This window comes from Coregonus lavaretus (assembly GCF_964263955.1).
Source record: "Coregonus lavaretus genome assembly, contig: HAP1_SCAFFOLD_2577, whole genome shotgun sequence".
NCBI lineage: Eukaryota > Metazoa > Chordata > Actinopteri > Salmoniformes > Salmonidae > Coregonus > Coregonus lavaretus.
The window spans coordinates 16,481-36,515 of record NW_028166482.1 but is presented as its reverse complement, the minus strand read 5'-3'; the positions used below and the strand labels follow the sequence as shown (position 1 = coordinate 36,515).

Below are 20,035 nucleotides of genomic sequence, written 5' to 3'. Positions count from 1 at the left end.
ATTCTACATCTGCAATGCTTGCTCTTTGGGGTTTTAGGCTGGGTTTCTGTATAAGCACTTTGTGACATCTGCTGATGTAAAAAGGGCTTTATAAATACATGTAATTGATTGATGGGGGGTCTCTACTCTCTAGAGACCCTGTGGCAGTTAGCAGTGATACTGGCTCTGTTTATCAACTGTGCACGCGTTTGCTCCATGTGATGCAAAGCCTGTGTGAGCATCGTGAGCAAGATGAAAGATTGAACGCCTCGCACACCAGAGAGAAGTGGCGTCAAAATGGTAAGATGGAGATGCCATTTCATTTATTTTCAGTGTTGATGTAATTTACAGATTTGCCTATCTGAATAAAGCGGGAGCTCTGCTCAAGTCAAAGTAGCCATGCTTTAACCCACTGGTGGGCAGAACTATAACATCCCATTTTTTAAAAACTATTTATATAGGCCTATGATATAGGCTAATATATAATAGCTTCCCGCTGGTAGTTGTAAACTTCTTATCAGTTAATTTTCTGTGGATAACTTGTAAGTTCACATGTTGACCAACAGGCCTTTGCAATGTTTCTGTGTAATTTTCTTGGCCACATACTACATTGTCTAATGTCTAGCCCACAATATAGCTGAACACTGCGTGTGTGTAAACAAATCTTGGGTTCTGAGAAGGAAGAAGGAAAACTTCCATCGACACTGCCCTTTCGGTCCCGCTTTAAATTATGTTAAACTTATAAAGGCTTCATAAAGCCTTTACAATGCCTTTATAAGCACTACATACATGTGTTACAAAGCTTCTATAACCATATGTCATGCTTTATTAAGGGTTCATAAATGTGGCATAACTGTGTGACATAATCACCAATTTCAAAGGTGACGTAACCCACTATGTCGAAACAGTGGAGGCTGCTGAGGGGAGGACGGCTCATAATTATGGCTGGAACGGAGTCAATGGAATGGCATCAAACACATGGAAACCATGGAAACCATGTGTTTGATGTATTTGATACCATTCCACTTATTCCGCTCCAGCCATTACCATGAGCCCGTTCTCCCCAATTAAGGTGCCACCAACCGCCTGTGGTCGAATATGATATAAACATGTGCTTTATAAAGGGTGACATACGCTCTAAAGTGATGTCATGTTAGTCACATTACACCTAATCTCGTTTCCAGACACTTCCGCCCAAATGTGCGGAAGGTCTGGTGGACCAACGCATCAAATTAGGCCATCATTAGTTAGGGTTAGGTTTAAAATCAAATTTTATGAAGATAAATTGTGGAAATGGGCAGGGTTTAGCCATAATTATGACTTTTTGACTGTGTTAAGTGGTGACCATGACAAACACTTTACTCAGTAAGGTCACTCCTATAGAATTCTATGGTCACTCCCACTAAGGCCAACCATGAATGGTTGATATCCCAGGCTTATATGTGCTGTGTGTACTTCCGGGTCACGGAATTTCGGAAAACTTCAAAATAAAAGTCAATCACGTAATTGTAGAAAAGTGTCAATAACCATTCATGATATATAAAACTAATAACTGTCTAAACATTAACAATGATTCATATTTGTTCATATTTAAGTGGCATTTGTATTATATGTGGCTCTAAAAACATGTTCCAAGGTCAAATAAATGCCCCCAATGCGAATCACTTGCTCTGAGCCAATACAGTGGCTTAGAGCAAGAACTATTCTAGGTGCCGCAGTAAAGGGATTGATGGGAATATTCAGTAGGGTCTGTAGAATGTTTATATGGTGTCATTTCATGGGGCTCTGAATAATACGGAGTGTTGCTGGCCTTTTACTCCACCCATTCCATTGGCGGCCGAATCACATCATGTGCGATTACTGCACTACAGAAAACCTGCTAACTAAACAACAGTGCAGGGGATGCCCACTGAATTAAAGGGCAACTACACTAAAAAATCTCAGTTTCTTAGATTTTTTCCCAGACCTCAATAGTCATCCCCTGATGTGGTTTAAGCATTGTTGTGAACACAGAAAATCTAATTCTGTTGTGTTTCTAATAAAAAAAGTGTGAAAAAAAATGGGATAAACCAGGAGAAATTGGGGAAACCGGGAAAAACTAAACAAAGAAAATGGAATTTGGGAAAATAACAGTAGGATAAAAACAGATTTTAAAAGGCCCTACAAATGTTTTTTTTGCTGTGCATGATTGGACTTTAGAGTGTGTGTCATCCTGCAGCACAGCATTTTGGGGGAAGTTGAGGTCAGATCCAATATTGATTATATTATTATGTATTATATCATATTGACTATGCACCCAAGAGGGAAAGAGGTTGGGCCATCCTAGAAATGTTTTAGTGAAATATAATATAATATATAACATTTAGCAGATGCTTTTATCCAAAGCGACTTACAGTCATGCGTGAATACATTTTTACGTATGGGTGGTCCCAGGAATCGAACCCAATATCCTGCCGTTGCAATGCTCTACCAAGATGCATGACAGCATTATAAATGCGTTGTGAAGCCTCAATTTAATATGATTTATAAGGCCTTTATTAAGCGGTGCTTATGGCACCTTTTACAAAGCAGGTTTATGTCATATTTGACATAGTGGGTTATGTCACATTTGACATTGGTGGTTATGTCACACAGTTATGCCACATTTATGAACCCTTTATAAAGCATGACATACAGTTATAGATGATTCATAACACAGTTATATAGTGTTTATGAAGGCTTTATGAAGGCTTTATAAGCTGCACCTAATTTAAAGCAGGACCGTACTGGGTCCATAGGCCTACATTATGACATTAGAATTGGGTGGAAAATTACTGCAGGCATACATACCTGTTGCAGACTGCTAACAGTTCTATACAATGGTTCTACGGCTGTGGTAGGCTATCGCCATATTGGGTTACGGCGCCCCCATGTGATGGTTTCAGAAATAAACAATTTTCTGATCTAGGCCTCCCCTGTCACAGTAATACAACGGACTGTAGCTCTCATAGACCACTAGAGGACAGACTTGGTTCATGTGGAATAATATCTATTAGTTGGTTAAACCTGTTGACTAATGGCCCTTGTACTGTGCCTCAATTCAAACTCAGACCATACAGTTTTAAGAAGATAATTATTTCAAACAGCTGTTGTTATAGTTTATTCTGTGATGTATATTTTTGTGCAATATGATAGCAACATAATTATAGGCCTATGTAAGTTGATCATCAAAGTAACATAGTTTTAGGAAGGTCCTTGGATGGAAATGATGCTGCAAACTAATCTGCTTCAAATAGAATGTGGTATCTGAATGCAGTAGAGTTGGCCAGTAGTAGCCTAGAGTTGATCCAGTAGAATTACATTATTTTATTTTATTGATTCAGTTTATCAGCTGATCCTACTGAAGGGTCGTGCATAACCACAGAAACATACCAGAGATACATCCATTTCTGATACCTTATCCAAACCATAACCTCTCTTCACACCAACTTCCTTCACTCTCTCCATCCCAACTTCCTTCTCTCTCTCCATCCCTTTAGCTCACCGCAATTAAGCTAATATGTCATTAATTAGAGTTAGAGGCAACAGGAGGCAGTATGACTAACAAGGATGGATAGAAGGATAGAGGAATGGATAGATGGAGGGATGGAGGAAAGGAGGGAGGGATGGAGGAAAGGAGGGAGGGATGGAGGAAAGGAGGGAGGGATGATAGATAGATAGATAGATAGATAGAGAGATGCAGAACAGTGTTTTATTCTGACACTATCGACATCTCTACGAGCTGATCATCTATTTCAGGGCTTTTAGTACATCTAAATGAAATGTTGTTTTTACTAAGTCATGTGACTAAAGATCCAGCCTCTTAATGGATGTAGGGTGCTGAGTATAACCCTCCAGCCTCTTTTGATGATCAGTAGATTTAAAGCCACACACACACACACACACACACACACACAAAGTGACTGAGACAGAGGGTGCTTGTGAATGCAGGCAGGTCTTCAGACCTTTTCAGCTCTAAAGGTGAATCTACTACAGACAGATACTCCACTTATATGCCCCTATATGCCCCTGTGTGTGTGTGTGTGTGTGTGTGTGTGTGCGCGTGTGTCATAGTGTCCAATTCAATATTATTTATCTCAAATTTTGTGAGCATTTCTCCTTTGCCAAGATAATTCATCCACCTGACAGGTGTGGCTGTCACGCCCTGGCTCTGGGGACTCTTAAAAGTTGAGCCAGGGTGTGTAGTGTCTATGTTGTAGTTTCTATGTTTTTGTTCTAGTTCGTGTTTTCTATGTTGGCCAGGGTGGTCCCAATCAGAGGCAGCTGATTCTCGTTGTCTCTGATTGGGAACCATACTTAGGCAGCCTGTTGGCACTAGTTAATTGTGGGATCTTGTTCTGTATAGGTTTGTGTTGGTGAACCTTTAGACTTCACGTATCGTTTAGTTGTTTTGTTATTGTGTAAAGTACTCATTAAAAGATGTACGCCTATCACGCTGCGCCTTGGTCTCCCTCTTACAACGATCGTGACAGAAGATCCCACCAAAATAGGACCAAGCAGCGTGTGCAGGAGCAAATGCCGGGTATGGAACAGGAGGTTACTCTGGTAGATGTCCTCCTCGGTTGGGGGAGAATCACAGAGGAGGAGGCCGTCCGCTACCGGAGGGCGATGAGGGAGGATGCCCAGGCAGGAGAGGAGAAGCGGCGCCAACCGGGTCGTCGTCGGACAGGCGAGAGGCAACCCCAATAAATGTTTTGGGGGGGGCACACGGCATGGACGACGGGGATGCTGGAGGCAGCTACAGGACGTATCGGCGGATTGGGAGAGGAGGCCACCAGGTTTGGGGGGCTGGAGTGGTCCGGCACAGTCCTGTACGTCCTGTGCTAGCACCACGCACGTGTCGTGCTAAGGTGGGCATGCAGCCAGGACGGAGTGTGCCGGCTCAACGCTCGTGGCCTCCAGTACCCCTCCTCGGTCCCGGATATGCTGCGCCAGTGCCACGTGCTGTAGTGCCAGTACGAGTGCACAGCCCTGTACGTCCTGTGCTGATGCCTCACACAGAGTGTGTAGAAATAGGCATTCAGCCAGGACGGGTTGTGTCAGCTCTTCGCTCCAGACCTCCAGTCCGTCTCCACAGCCCGGTCCGGCCAAGCCAGTGGTGCGCGTCGTCAGTCCGGCACAGCCCGTGCCTGTTCCACCTGGTCAGGCACCGGTCAGCTGCTCCACACCGGAGCCTGAGCAATCCGCTCCACCGGTGTCCAGTCCAGCTCCGGCCAGCGGGGCCAGACCAGACCAGGGGCGCTACGGGGGGGTAGCGAGAGAGTGGTGGTCACACCCGGCCCCTCCCCTGTTGTGTTTGGTTGGCGCGGTCGCAGTCCGCGCCTTTGGGGGGGGGGGTACTGTCACACCCTGGCTCTGGGGACTCTTAAAAGTTGAGCCAGGGTGTTAGTTTCCATGTTGTAGTTTCTATGTTTTTGTTCTAGTTCGTGTTTTCTATGTTGGCCAGGGTGGTTCCCAATCAGAGGCAGCTGATTCTCGTTGTCTCTGATTGGGAACCATACTTAGGCAGCCTGTTGGCACTAGTTAATTGTGGGATCTTGTTCTGTATAGGTTTGTGTTGGTGAACCTTTAGACTTCACGTATCGTTTTGTTGTTTTGTTATTGTGTAAAGTACTCATTAAAAGATGTACGCCTATCACGCTGCGCCTTGGTCTGCCTCTTACAACGATCGTGACAGTGGCATATCAAGAAGCTGATTAAACAGCATGATCATTACACAGGTGCACCTTGTGCTGGGGACAGTTTTGAGGGAGTATGCAATGCTGAATGCAGGCATGTCCAGCAGAGCTGCTGCCAGAGAATTTGATGTTAATTTCTCTACCATAAGCCGCCTCCAACGTAATTTTAGAGAATTTGGCAGTGCGTCCAACCGGCCTCACAACAGCAGACCAAATGTAACCACGTCAGCCAAGGACCTCCACATCCGGCTTCTTCACCTGCGGGATTGTCTGAGACTAGCCACCCAGGCAGCTGATGAAACTGTGGGTTTGCATAACTGAAGAATGTCTGCACAAACTGTCAGAAACCATCTCAGGGAAGCTCATCTGCGTGCTCGTCATCCTCATCAGGGTCTTGACCTGATTGCAGTTCAGCGTCGTAACTGACTTCAGTGAGCAAATACTCACCTTCGATGGCCACTGGCAAGCTGGAGAAGTGTACTCTTCACGGTGAATCCCTGGTTTCAACTGTACCGGGCAGATGGCAGACAGCGTGTATGGCATTGTGTGGTCGAGCGGTTTGCTGATGTCAGCATTGTGAACAGAGTGCCCCATGGTGGCGGTGGGTTTATGGTATGGGCAGACATAAGATACGTACAACGAACACAATTGCATTTTATTGATGGCAATTCTAATGCACAGAGATACCGTAACGAGATCCTGAGGCCCATTGTCGTGCTATTCATCCGCCACCATCACCTCATGTTTCAGCATGATAATGGGCAGCCCCATGTCGCAAAGATCTGTACACAATTCCTGGAAGCTGAAAATGTCCCAGTTCTTCCATGGCCTGCATGGTCACCAGACATGTCACCCATTGAGCTTGTTTAAAAAACATACAGTGGCTTGCGAAAGTATTCACCCCCTTGGCATTTTTCCTATTTTGTTAACTTACAACCTGGAATTAAAATTGATTTTTTGAGGGTTTGTATCATTTTATTTACACAACATGCCTACCACTTTGAAGATGCAAAATACTTTTTATTGTGAAACAAACAAGAAATAATACAAAAAAACAGAAAACTTGAGCGTGCATAACTATTCACCACCCCAAAGTCAATACTTTGTAGAGCCACCTTTTGCAGCAATTACAGCTGCAAGTCTCTTGGGGTATGTCTCTATAAGCTTGGCACATCTAGCCACTGGGACTTTTGCCCATTCTTCAAGGCAAAACTGCTCCAGCTCCTTCAAGTTGGATGGGTTCCGCTGGTGTACAGCAATCTTTAAGTCATACCACAGATTCTCAATTGGATTGAGGTCTGGGCTTTGACTATTCCAAGACATTTAAATGTTTCCCCTTAAACCATTTGAGTGTTGCTTTAGCAGTATGCTTAGGGTCATTTTCCTGCTGGAAGGTGAACCTCTGTCCCAGTCTCAAATCTCTGGAAGACTGAAACAGGTTTCCCTCAAGAATTTCCCTGTATTTAGCGCCATCCCATCATTCCTTCAATTCTGACCAGTTTCCCAGTCCCTGCCGATGAAAAACCTCCCCACAGCATGATGCTGCCACCACCATGCTTCACTGTGGGGATGGTGTTCTCGGGGTGATGAGAGGTGTTGGGTTTGCGCCAGACATAGCGTTTTTCCTTGATGGCCAAAAAGCTTAATTTTAGTCTCATCTGACCAGAGTCCCTTCTTCCATATGTTTAGGGAGTTTCCCACATGCCTTTTGGTGAACACCAAATGTGTTTGCTTATTCTTTTCTTTAAGCGAAGGCTTTTTTCTGGCCACTCTTCCGTAAAGCCCAGCTCTGTCGAGTGTACGGCTTAAGGTGGTCCTATGGACAGATACTCCAATCTCCGCTGTGGAGCTTTGCAGCTCCTTCAGGGTTATCTTTGGTCTCTTTGTTGCCTCTCTGATTAATGCCTTCCTTGCCTGGTCTGTGAGTTTTGGTGGGCAGCCCTCTCTTGGCAGGTTTGTTGTGGTGCCATATTCTTTCAATTTTTTAATAATGGATTTAATGGTGCTCCGTGGGATGTTCAACGTTTCAGATATTTTTTTATAACCCAACCCTGATCTGTACTTCTCCACAACTTTGTCCCTGACCTGTTTGGAGAGCTCCTTGGTCTTCTTGGTGGTGCCCCTTGCTTAGTGGTGTTGCAGACTCTGGGGCCTTTCAGAACAGGTGTATATATACTGAGATCATGTGACACTTAGATTGCACACAGGTGGACTTTATTTAACTAATTATGTGACTTCTGAAGGTAATTGGTTGCACCAGATCTTATTTAGGGGCTTCATAGCAAAGGGGGTGAATACATATGCACGCACCACTTTTCCGTTATTTAGTTTTTAGAAAAAGATTTAACAAGTTTCTTTCATTTCACTTCACCAATTTGGTCTATTTTGTGTATGTCCATTACATAAAATCAAAATATAAATCCATTTAAATTATAGGTTGTAATGCAACAAAATAGGAAAAACGTCAAGGGGGATGAATACCTTTGCAAGGCACTGTACCATATTTATCATTATCACTGACGTTGCTGTTTGACTCAATGAAACTGTGTTCAAAACTGCCATCAAGTCTATGTGTGTGTCTGTTGTGTAAACAAATCTTGGTTCTGAGAAGGAGTAGGGTAAACTTCCATTGAGCCCTGGTGTTTGTGTGTGTGTGTGTGTGACACTAGGAGAAAAAAACAGAAACAAACATGGCCATATACGCTGAGTATACCAAACATTAGGAACACCTTCCTAATATTGAGTTGCCCTCAGAACAGCCTCAATTGTCGGGGCATGGACTCTACAAGGTGTCATAAGCGTTCCATAGGGATGCTGGCCCATGTTGACTCCAATGCTTCTCACAGTTGTGTCAAGTTGGCTGGATGTCCTATTGGTGGTGGACCATTCTTGATACACACGGGAAACTATTGAGCATGAAAAGCCCAGCAGCGTTGCAGTTCTTGACACAAACCGGTGCGCCTGGCACCTACTACCATACCCCGTTCAAAGGCACTTAAATGTTTTGTCTTGCCCATTCACCCTCTGAATGGCACATGTACACAATCCATGTCTGAATTGTCTCAAGGCTTAAAAATCCTTCTTTAACCTGTCTCCTCCCCTTTATCTACACTGATTGGAGTGGATTTAACAAGTGACATCAATAAGGGATCATAGCTTTCACCTGGATTCACCTGGTCAGTCTGACATGGAAAGAGCGGGTTTAGTGTACTCAGTGTATTGCCACCTGGTTTGTGTGACTCATGGAAACAACATAATGTATTCTTAGAAGTAAGAAGATAAAGTGCCAACGTTAGTTATAAAAACCTCTGTTATAACTGTGGGCGTATCCTCTCAGCAGCGTGACACATCTAAAACTAACAGTTTCACAACCGCCCTTTGTCACAGTTCCTTTGGAATTCTCCTTTATGGCGTTCTTATCTCTTTGTTTGCTTATGTCCTTATGGCTGTGTGCTGTGCTGTGCTGTTCCTTACCGTAGCCGGTACCTGGACCCTGTGGCCTTAGACCTGTACCAGGTAGACCACAAGCCCTCCTGCCTGGCTGTATAGCTGGTCTCTACCCAACAGTCCAAGGTCCATTTAGATAATTAGTCTGAAGGGCTGACGCAGAGAGAGGCAGGGTTACAGCAGGCTGGTATCTGATTACTATCAACACACAGGTCACAAACACAGGTAGAGAGAGAGAGAGAGAGGCAGAGGCAGAAACAGACAGGTAGAGAGACGCCGAACGCAGTGAGAACAACAACTAACTAACTAACAACTGTGGAACTGAACTGAACAGCAGACAAACAGAAGACTGAAGTCCTAACAGAGAGAGAGACTGGTCCATGTGCTAGTGTTGAAGTGAGCCACCATGGCTAAACAGACAGATATGTTTGTCCTGTTCTTCGTCTGTCTGTCCTTGCTGGTCCAGTCTACGACAGCGATGATATTATGGACGGCGTACGTGGGGATACATTTCTATGACAGCAGCACTAACCAGACGGAGACCAGGTTCTGTGAGTGTGGGTGGTACGGGCGTTCCTCCCCTCTAGAGAGTGCTGCCGGGATGGTGGTCCTCCCTGCCTCAGACCCCCAGGGGTGCAGCCTGAACCCCTACCCCTCCAACGACAACACCACCTCCCAGGGGCCCTGGATCGCTCTGGTCAAGAGGGGAAACTGTACCTTCAGTGAGAAGATCAAGGCAGCGTGGGCCAGGGGGGCAGCGGCCGTAGTGGTCTATAACCTGGACGGGACCGGTAACAGCTCAGATTACATGAGTCACAGCAACACTCCTGGCACCGTGGCCATTATGATCGGTAACCTCCAGGGGGTAGAGATCGCCAACATAGTGCGGGGCGGTCTGGCCGTCTCCATGGTGATCGAGGTGGGCAAAGCCCATGGGCCCTGGATGGACACCTATTGGCTCTACTTCCTGTCTATTGCCTTCTTCATCATGACGGGCGCCTCCATTGTCTACTTCGGGTTTGTCTCCGCCCACCGACTGCACAGTCTCAGGGCGATCCGTCACGCCGATCGGCGGTTGAGGAATGAGGCCAAGAAAGCGATTGGTCGACTGGAGGTGCGTACGCTGAAGCGCGGGGACGAGGAGACAAAGTCGGACAGCCACACCTGTGCCGTGTGTATCGAGTCGTACCGCCCAGGAGATGTAGTGACCGTTCTGACCTGTGGTCATCTGTTCCACAAGGCTTGTATCGAGCCCTGGCTGCTGGACAAGAGGACCTGCCCCATGTGTAAGGCTGACATCCTGAAGGCCTTAGGAGTGGAGGGGCCCGGGGAGGAGGAGGAGAGCAGCAGTTCCTCTATCCCACCACCAGATGTCCCTATCGTCACAGTGTCTGGAGGATCAGGCGGAGAGCTGCTGTATGAGGTCCCTCTCAACGACAAACATCCACCGACCCCCACCCTGACCCCTCGACCCCCCACCGAGGCCTGGCAACCACATCACTATGACAATATGGCCTTCGAGGGAGAGACACGCCATCAGGGGAACGTGGCCACCAGAGGATAAACGACAACAACAACACTGGATAATGGTAATTTCTACCTGGAGCATGAACAACAACCCATAGACAACTTCACACAGCTACAACAGTGGCTTGTGATATACTGTACTATCACTGTTAGCTAAACCATATCTACTGTACTGCTAGGAAAATATCTCCCTGGATTCAAACACGGTTTACTGATGATCAAATAACTACTTGTGCTATCAACACACTATCATGACAATAGTTTCTAGCTCTACTTATCTGCATAGAGAGCTGTAGCCTAAACCCTGGTCCAGGAAAGCTGCTGGTGTGCAGGCTTCTCTTTTAACTTCTCTTTGAGATCAAAGCTACTTCTTTATAATTTGTTAAATGAACAAATGATCACTTTTATTATGATGAGAAATGCTGAATATATTTGTATATTAAATTGATATCACTGCTGTATTTTTAAAAGTAGATATTCTAAGGGTAAACAAAAAAAAATCTGTATATAAGAATGAATCAAACTACAGTATACTGTAATGGTTCACATTGAAACATATGAAATGAAATGATTAACCAACAAAACAGAATATGTACTAATTTACGTACTAATCTGGTTTAGTATCGCTAGAGATGTACTGTACATGTGTCTGTGGCAGGGTAGGTGTCAATTTAATTTCAAATCAGTCAATTCAGAAAGTGAATTAAATTCATGAATTGATCAAATCTTCATTAAAAACAAATGGCACTTTTGAATACAATTTCAATGAATATCCTGAAGTGACAATGGAAGCCATGTTGAGTTTTCTTAACCTGGACTGGTCATGTGGTGAGGAAGGACGCCTGGGCCTAATGATGAGAGCCCTGCCAGTCTGAGACCAGGAGAGGGGAGGATGAGAGGAGGGAAGGATGAGAGGAGGGGAGGGGAGGGGAGGAGGGGAGGGGAGGGGAGGAGGAGAGGAGAGAGGAGAGGAGGGGAGGGGAGGAGAGGAGGGGAGGAGAGGAGGATGAGAGGAGAGGAGGGGAGGAGGAGAGGGGAGGATGAGAGGGGAGGATAGGATGAGAGGAGGAGAGGAGGAGAGGGGAGGATGAGAGGAGAGGATGAGAGGAGAGGAGAGGATGAGAGGAGAGGAGAGGAGGGGAGGATGAGAGGAGAGGAGAGGAGAGGATGAGAGGATTGAGAGGAGAAGAGATGATGAGAGGAGAGGAGAGGATGAGAAAGTCTATTATTACCTCCTTCTAGCAGTAGGACTCCACTCACCTCACACCTACTGATCAGCCATAATCACCTCCCTCCCACTCAGGGGCCTGTAGTGTGTGTTATTGTGTGTGTGTGGAAGCTCCCCAGGATGTGGCTAATAGAACTTGGTCATTAATTAGCAGGAAACAACCCAGCTGAATGACTGCTGCTCTCTTCTGCCTAGGGTTGAATGGCGGGTGTCACGATCGTCGGAAGAAGCGGACCAAGGCGCAGCGTGATATGCGTACATCTTTTAATGAGTACTTTACAAATATACAAAACAACAAAACGATACGTGAAGTCCTAGGCTAATACACCAACACAAACCTTACGGAACAAGATCCCACCATGAACTGTGCAAAACAAATGATTGTCCCAATCAGAGACAACGAGCCACAGCTGCCTCTGATTGGGAACCACCCCGGCCAACATAGAAATACACTAACTAGAACATGAACATAGAAAACACAACACAGACACTACACACCCTGGCTCAACTTTTAAGAGTCCCCAGAGCCAGGGCGTGACAGCGGGAACCCGGTTACCGAGATTTACAGGGATTTACCCCCCAAACATCTCCCTTTTCCCGGGATAACAGAGGGAACCCGGTAAATTATAATAAATTATTTATATGAACAGCAAGGCGTGAAATGGAACTGTTAAACGCCTCCGTTCGGTACATTACCTTGGAAATAATGGACGACGCAGAGTTCATTTTTCCAACGTAATGTACAGAATGGAGGCGTTTATCCCACTCATACCACAGTTGCAAAAGAAAACAATACGAAAGCACACATTTACCGGTAGAAATAAAAACATTTGTTGATATTTCAATTTTGATTAGCAAATTCATACTTTCTCATCTTTTGGTTGCTAGAGACGCGACCCAGTCATTTGTTCGATTAGTTTGATATTTACGGACGTGACCCAGTCATTAGTTCTTTATAGCATGGCAACATGCTTATAACCCTTGCTTGCTGCTAGCGGGCCAACTAGCTATGGCTACACAGTTATGACCTCTGCAGCCAGAATAACAGCTAAGTGTATTGCGTTGTGTTTGGTTAAGCTGTTTATCCTGCTTATACCACAGTTGCCAAAGAAAACAATACTAAGCACACATTTACCGGTAGAAAAAAAAGAGTTAATATTTTCATTTATATAAGCAAATTCACTGTCTCATCTTTTGGTTGCTAGAGACGCGACCCAGCCGTTCGTTCTTTATGTTCCGTTGCCAGGCTCGTTGGCAATGTCCTTATCCCTTACTTGTTAGCTAGCCAGCTAGCTATGGCTAAAACAGTCATGACCTCTGCAGCCAGAATAACAGCAAGGTAGCTGTTTTCTATTGACATTCATTTGGATACATCCACAACAATGAGCTAATAATGCCCGATTTCGCTGGCATAACTAGAAAAGTTTGCCTTCTTGTCAGGACACTCGTCAATACTGACTGTTAATTACGAGGAGATCGCATTGCATATCAAACTCTAGTCTAGAAGCTAGCTAAATAGTTTGTTGCTAGCAAACCTGCCAATATGACAACCAAATTCAAAAATATCAGTTGCTGAAAACAGCTGGTCAAACTAGAAACATGTGGAAGGATTGGACAGCTTTAGTGGCGGAGGGGACCGGAGAAATTCATGTTCATCACTCAAATGCTCAAAAAAAAGTATTTATCTGCAAAAACAAATCAATGCTAGCTAGCTACAGTAATTATTTTCCTTGTTGGACCTGCGTTTACAATGTATCCCATTTCAGTTTGTATAGTTGTTGGTTTAGGGTTCTGTAACTTTGTAGGAAGTGCGGCCTGCATGTGTAGATGCATATTGTGTCATGATTGCAAGGTGTCCTGATATCTTTTCCAACTGTCCTGATATATTTTCCAACTGTCCCATTGTCTGGTTCTAATGTCCATTCTAGAATGCCCTTCTAGTCATTCAGAAACAAGTATTCAACAATTCTGTAGTATAATGTACTATCCTGTACTATACTATACTATACTGTAGTGTAGTGTACTATACTGTACTATATTGTACTATACTGTACTGTACTATACTGTACTGTATTGTATTGAACCAGAGTAGAGTCAACATGCTGTGTGGTGGTCAGAGCAGGGAACCAGATTAGAGTCCTCATGCTGTGTGGTGGTCAGAGCAGGGAACCAGATTAGAGTCCTAGTGTTGTATGGTGGTCAGAGTAGGGAACCAGATTAGAGTCCTCATGCTGTGTGGTGGTCAGAGCAGGGAACCAGATTAGAGTCCTAGTGTTGTGTGGTGGTCAGAGTAGGGAACCAGATTAAAGTCCTCATGCTGTGTGGTGGTCAGAGCAGGGAACCAGATTAGAGTCCTAGTGTTGTGTGGTGGTCAGAGTAGGGAACCAGATTAGAGTCCTCATGCTGTGTGGTGGTCAGAGCAGGGAACCAGATTAGAGTCCTAGTGTTGTGTGGTGGTCAGAGCAGGGAACCAGATTAGTGTCCTCATGCTGTGTGGTGGTCAGAGCAGGGAACCAGATTAGAGTCCTAGTGTTGTGTGGTGGTCAGAGTAGGGAACCAGATTAGAGTCCTCATGCTGTGTGGTGGTCAGAGCAGGGAACCAGATTAGAGTCCTAGTGTTGTGTGGTGGTCAGAGCAGGGAACCAGATTAGAGTCCTCATGCTGTGTGGTGGTCAGAGCAGGGAACCAGATTAGAGTCCTAGTGTTGTGTGGTGGTCAGAGCAGGGAACCAGATTAGAGTCCTAGTGTTGTGTGGTGGTCAGAGTAGGGAACCAGATTAGAGTCCTCATGCTGTGTGGTGGTCAGAGCAGGGAACCAGATTAGAGTCCTAGTGTTGTGTGGTGGTCAGAGCAGGGAACCAGATTAGAGTCCTCATGCTGTGTGGTGGTCAGAGCAGGGAACCAGATTAGAGTCATAGTGTTGTGTGGTGGTCAGAGTAGGGAACCAGATTAGAGTCCTCATGTTGTGTGGTGGTCAGAGCAGGGAACCAGATTAGAGTCCTAGTGTTGTGTGGTGGTCAGAGCAGGGAACCAGATTAGAGTCCTAGTGTTGTGTGGTGGTCAGAGTAGGGAACCAGATTAGAGTCCTAGTGTTGTGTGGTGGTCAGAGCAGGGAACCAGATTAGAGTCCTCATGCTGTGTGGTGGTCAGAGCAGGGAACCAGATTAGAGTCATAGTGTTGTGTGGTGGTCAGAGCAGGGAACCAGATTAGAGTCCTCATGCTGTGTGGTGGTCAGAGCAGGGAACCAGATTAGAGTCATAGTGTTGTGTGGTGGTCAGAGCAGGGAACCCGATTAGAGTCCTCATGCTGTGTGGTGGTCAGAGCAGGGAACCAGATTAGAGTCCTAGTGTTGTGTGGTGGTCAGAGTAGGGAACCAGATTAGAGTCCTAGTGTTGTGTGGTGGTCAGAGCAGGGAACCAGATTAGAGTCCTAGTGTTGTGTGGTGGTCAGAGTAGGGAACCAGATTAGAGTCCTAGTGTTGTGTGGTGGTCAGAGCTGGGAACCAGATTAGAGTCCTCATGCTGTGTGGTGGTCAGAGCAGGGAACCAGATTAGAGTCCTAGTGTTGTGTGGTGGTCAGAGCAGGGAACCCGATTAGAGTCCTCATGCTGTGTGGTGGTCAGAGCAGGGAACCAGATTAGAGTCCTCATGCTGTGTGGTGGTCAGAGCAGGGAACCAGATTAGAGTCCTCATGCTGTGTGGTGGTCAGAGCAGGGAACCAGATTAGAGTCCTAGTGTTGTGTGGTGGTCAGAGTAGGGAACCAGATTAGAGTCCTAGTGTTGTGTGGTGGTCAGAGCTGGGAACCAGATTAGAGTCCTCATGCTGTGTGGTGGTCAGAGCAGGGAACCAGATTAGAGTCCTAGTGTTGTGTGGTGGTCAGAGCAGGGAACCCGATTAGAGTCCTCATGCTGTGTGGTGGTCAGAGCAGGGAACCAGATTAGAGTCCTCATGCTGTGTGGTGGTCAGAGCAGGGAACCAGATTAGAGTCCTCATGCTGTGTGGTGGTCAGAGCAGGGAACCAGATTAGAGTCCTAGTGTTGTGTGGTGGTCAGAGGTTATGAAGGTATAAGAGAGACACAGAAAATCGATAAACACCTAACTGGCTGAACAGGTATTAACGGAGAAAGAGAGCGAGAGATTAGAGAGAAAGGAGAGAGAGAGAAAGGATAGAGAGAGAGAAAGAGAGCGAACGAGCGAGCGAACGAGAAGAGAGCGGAGAAAGAGAGTGTGAGAGAGAGAGGGAGGGAGAGGATGGAGAGAGAAAAATCTAAGAGAGAGAGCAACGAGGGAGAGAGAGAGAGAGGCAGGTGATAATGAACTGGAGTCATTCAGACTGTTACTGTGGTGGGTGATTGATAACAGCCGTAGAAGGGAAAAGATTGGGACACGTTCGTGGTGTAGGTGGCTTTAGCCCCATTCCTGTGTTGACCTTCAGTGCTAGACATCCATCCAACAGTCAAACTCATTAGAGCTAGCTGGACCACCAATACAATACTGTAGCTTAGCTCTTACACATTGGTAAAGCTAGTCTGGTTTTATGTGTGTGTTAAACCAGTGGATGGTAGCTAAAGTTGAGTGTGAGGAACATATTACTTTTGAATGTGAGTATTGTTTTGGATACTCTTACTCTGCTGTGGTCCTGTGTGGCTCAGTTGGTATAGCATGGTGTTTGCAACGCTTGGGTTCGATTCCCACGGGGAACCAGTATTAAAAAGAATGAAAATGTATGCACTCACTGTACTGTAAGTCGCTCTGGCTAAGAGTGTCTGCTAAATGATGTAAATCTGTGGTGTAATAAGCATCTCAATATGGTTAATACTGCACTGCCATCTAGTGGAATAGATTAGCAACTTCACTTGAATCTCATTCATGATTATGAATATAATACATGCAGACTACTGTATCATTTCTGCATTCCTTGTCATACAAAGCTCACCTATAAAGATGACTGTACTCATTCAGTATTTACTGTGGTGGCCACAGCAAGGCTTTAGCTGACACCTCCAGGCTGTTTCAGTGTGGACATATTCTTCCTCATTCACTTAATGTTATTTAAAACCACTTTAAATCAGTCTGTCTTAACTGAAAGGCCCATCTATCAGAGGATGAAGAGTTCAGAAGTCCTCCTCTTCCTCTCAATCAGCAAACTGGAGGTTTTAACTGTAGCAGCACCATCACTCACTCTCTGACAGTCTGCAAGTGTGTGTGTGTGTTTGTGTGTGTGTTCTGTCCGAAGTGCTGCCTCAGAGGAAAGCTTCTGTAATGAAGTCTGACACACACACACACACACACACACACACACACACACACACACACACACACACACACACACACACACACACACACACACACACACACACACACACACACACACACACACACTCTGGCTCTCTACTCTGGGTCATTAGCTAGATGAAGGAGGAGATTTCATTAGATCAGAGAAATATAGGACCGGAGTCAGATGAATCCATTTGCTGGATAAGTGGGTTTGGTCTGTCCTCTGCAGTACTTATTAACTAGAAAGCTGCTGTGCTGTGTGTTTTCTGGGAACCAGCACAGTATTCTCCACTACCCATCTTTATAACTGAATACATGGGTAGATATGTAAGGGTTTGGACATTAACAATATGTTTTAATACATTATGTTTAATACATTGAAAATATGTTAATACATTGTCAATAAGTTAATACATCATCTAATGTTTGAGTATTTGGCTAGATCTTGTTCTTTACCAGGTAAATGTCCCTTCAGGTGTTTTCTGTGTGTGTCTTTACCACTGGTCTTAACTCCCAGGAGGTGTGTTGTAGGTTCATTGTTTGGTTCCTGATAGACTATCATCAGCTCAGTCCTCTTGACCCTCTGTGTTCTGTACCTCAGGCTGTTCCTGTTGGTACGATGGCTACAACCTCACTTACCCCAACACACAGCAGACCGCCTCTAACCTTACCCCCTCTACAACCCCACCAAACCCCAACACACAGCAGACCGCCTCTAACCTTACCCCCTCTACAACCCCACCAAACCCCAACACACAGCAGACCCCCTCTAACCTTACCCCCTCTACAACCCCACCAAACCCCAACACACAGCAGACCGCCTCTAACCTTACCCCCTCTACAACCCCACCAACCCCCAACACACAGCAGACCCCCTCTAACCTTACCCCCTCTACAACCCCACTTAACCCCAACACACAGCAGACCCCCTCTAACCTGACCCCCTCTACAACCCCACCAAACCCCAACACACAGCAGACCCCCTCTAACCTGACCCCCTCTACAACCCCACCAAACCCCAACACACAGCAGACCCGCTCTAACCTGACCCCCTCTACAACCCCACCAAACCCCAACACACAGCAGACCCCCTCTAACCTTACCCCCTCTACAACCCCACCAAACCCCAACACACAGCAGACCCCCTCTAACCTTACCCCCTCTACAACCCCACCAAACCCCAACACACAGCAGACCGCCTCTAACCTTACCCCCTCTACAACCCCACCAACCCCCAACACACAGCAGACCCCCTCTAACCTTACCCCCTCTACAACCCCACCAAACCCCAACACACAGCAGACCCCCTCTAACCTGACCCCCTCTACAACCCCACCAAACCCCAACACACAGCAGACCCGCTCTAACCTGACCCCCTCTACAACCCCACCAAACCCCAACACACAGCAGACCCCCTCTAACCTTACCCCCTCTACAACCCCACCAAACCCCAACACACAGCAGACCCCCTCTAACCTGACCCCCTCTACAACCCCACTTAACCCCAACACACAGCAGACCCCCTCTAACCTGACCCCCTCTACAACCCCACCAAACCCCAACACACAGCAGACCCCCTCTAACCTGACCCCCTCTACAACCCCACCAAACCCCAACACACAGCAGATCACAACATGATAACATGCTGATGAGATAGTGATGATCAATAGACACAGCCCACGAGGAGGAACAATACAGTCAACTGTCATCTTGTCTCTTTGTCCCTCATTGTCCACTATGTCTTTCCTGCTACTACCAACCAGCCAGGTCTTAAGGCGTCAGCATGCTTCAGTTCGGCTGGCACCTAGCTAGGCGAAGTGAATGAGTGTGCTCGCATACTCCCTTAAAAGACCTTCACTTGAAAAATTAGAAAAAAGCGGCAATAGTCCATCTTGAGACGCCGTAGCCAGTATACACTTCCTCAAAATAGTCAGAATGAATCTAAGATAACTCAAGAAATCTGTCATTAATTTTGACGTTTTTACCGAGGAGATCTTAGTCTTGCAATGTTACATCTAACTAAGATGTTTGGTGCAGTATTTCTCAATGAAAAAATTTGCATGAAAATGAGTCGTCTCTCGTTGAATGACAACAAAGACTTTACTGAAGATCCCTACTGTTGACCAATCACCGACGAAGGGTTGCAAGCCAAAGTCGGCTACCAACTACGGCTTGCCTCCAGAAAAAATTTTGTGTGCCCGAACAAAAATGTCACAAAATGTCGTCATAATATATGCACAAACTCTTCCAAACTGTTTCGGCTGGGAAGCATGTGGACGCATATAGGGTGAGGGATATAGGCAGGGAGGAGGAGTGAGGAGAGGGAGGCAGAGAGGAGGAGGGAACAGGGGTGAGGCAGAGAGAAGGGGTGAGGAGGGAAGAGGAGGGGTAAGGAGGGTTGGTTGAGGTAGAGTGGAGGAGGGAGGAGGGGTAAGTAGGGAGGGAGGAGGGATGAGGAGTGTTCAAGCAGAGAGGAGGAGGGGTAAGTAGGGAGGGAGGAGGGATGAGGAGTGTTAAAGCAGAGAGGAGGAGGGGTAAGTAGGGAGGGAGGAGGGATGAGGAGTGTTAAAGCAGAGAGGAGGAGGGGTAAGTAGGGAGTGAGGAGGGATGAGGAGTGTTAAAGCAGAGAGGAGGAGGGGTAAGTAGGGTTGAGGTAGAGAGGAGGAGGGAGCAGGGGTGAGGCAGATAGAAGGGGTGAGGAGGGAAGAGGAGGGGTAAGGAGGGTTGAGGCAGAGAGGAGAGAGGAGGGGTGAGAGAGAGAGGAGGAGAGAGGAGGGGTAAGGAGGGTTGAGGCAGAGAGGAGAGAGGTGGGGTGAGAGAGTGTGTGTATATCCAATAAGAGGGTATTTGGATGATGTGA

At 46.2% G+C, this 20,035-nt stretch overlaps 1 protein-coding gene across 1 annotated transcript; it reads left to right on the top strand.

Moving 5' to 3' along the window:
• Positions 1 to 9,395: 9,395 nt before the first annotated feature.
• On the top strand, positions 9,396 to 10,707 carry LOC311114654 (RING finger protein 148-like; the record flags this gene model as incomplete). Its single annotated transcript, XM_084189896.1, has 1 exon — positions 9,396 to 10,707. The coding sequence occupies exon 1, from the start codon at positions 9,550 to 9,552 to the stop codon at positions 10,705 to 10,707; it is 1,158 nt and encodes a 385-aa protein (XP_084046022.1). The 5' UTR covers positions 9,396 to 9,549.
• Between the last annotated feature and the right edge of the window lie 9,328 nt (positions 10,708 to 20,035).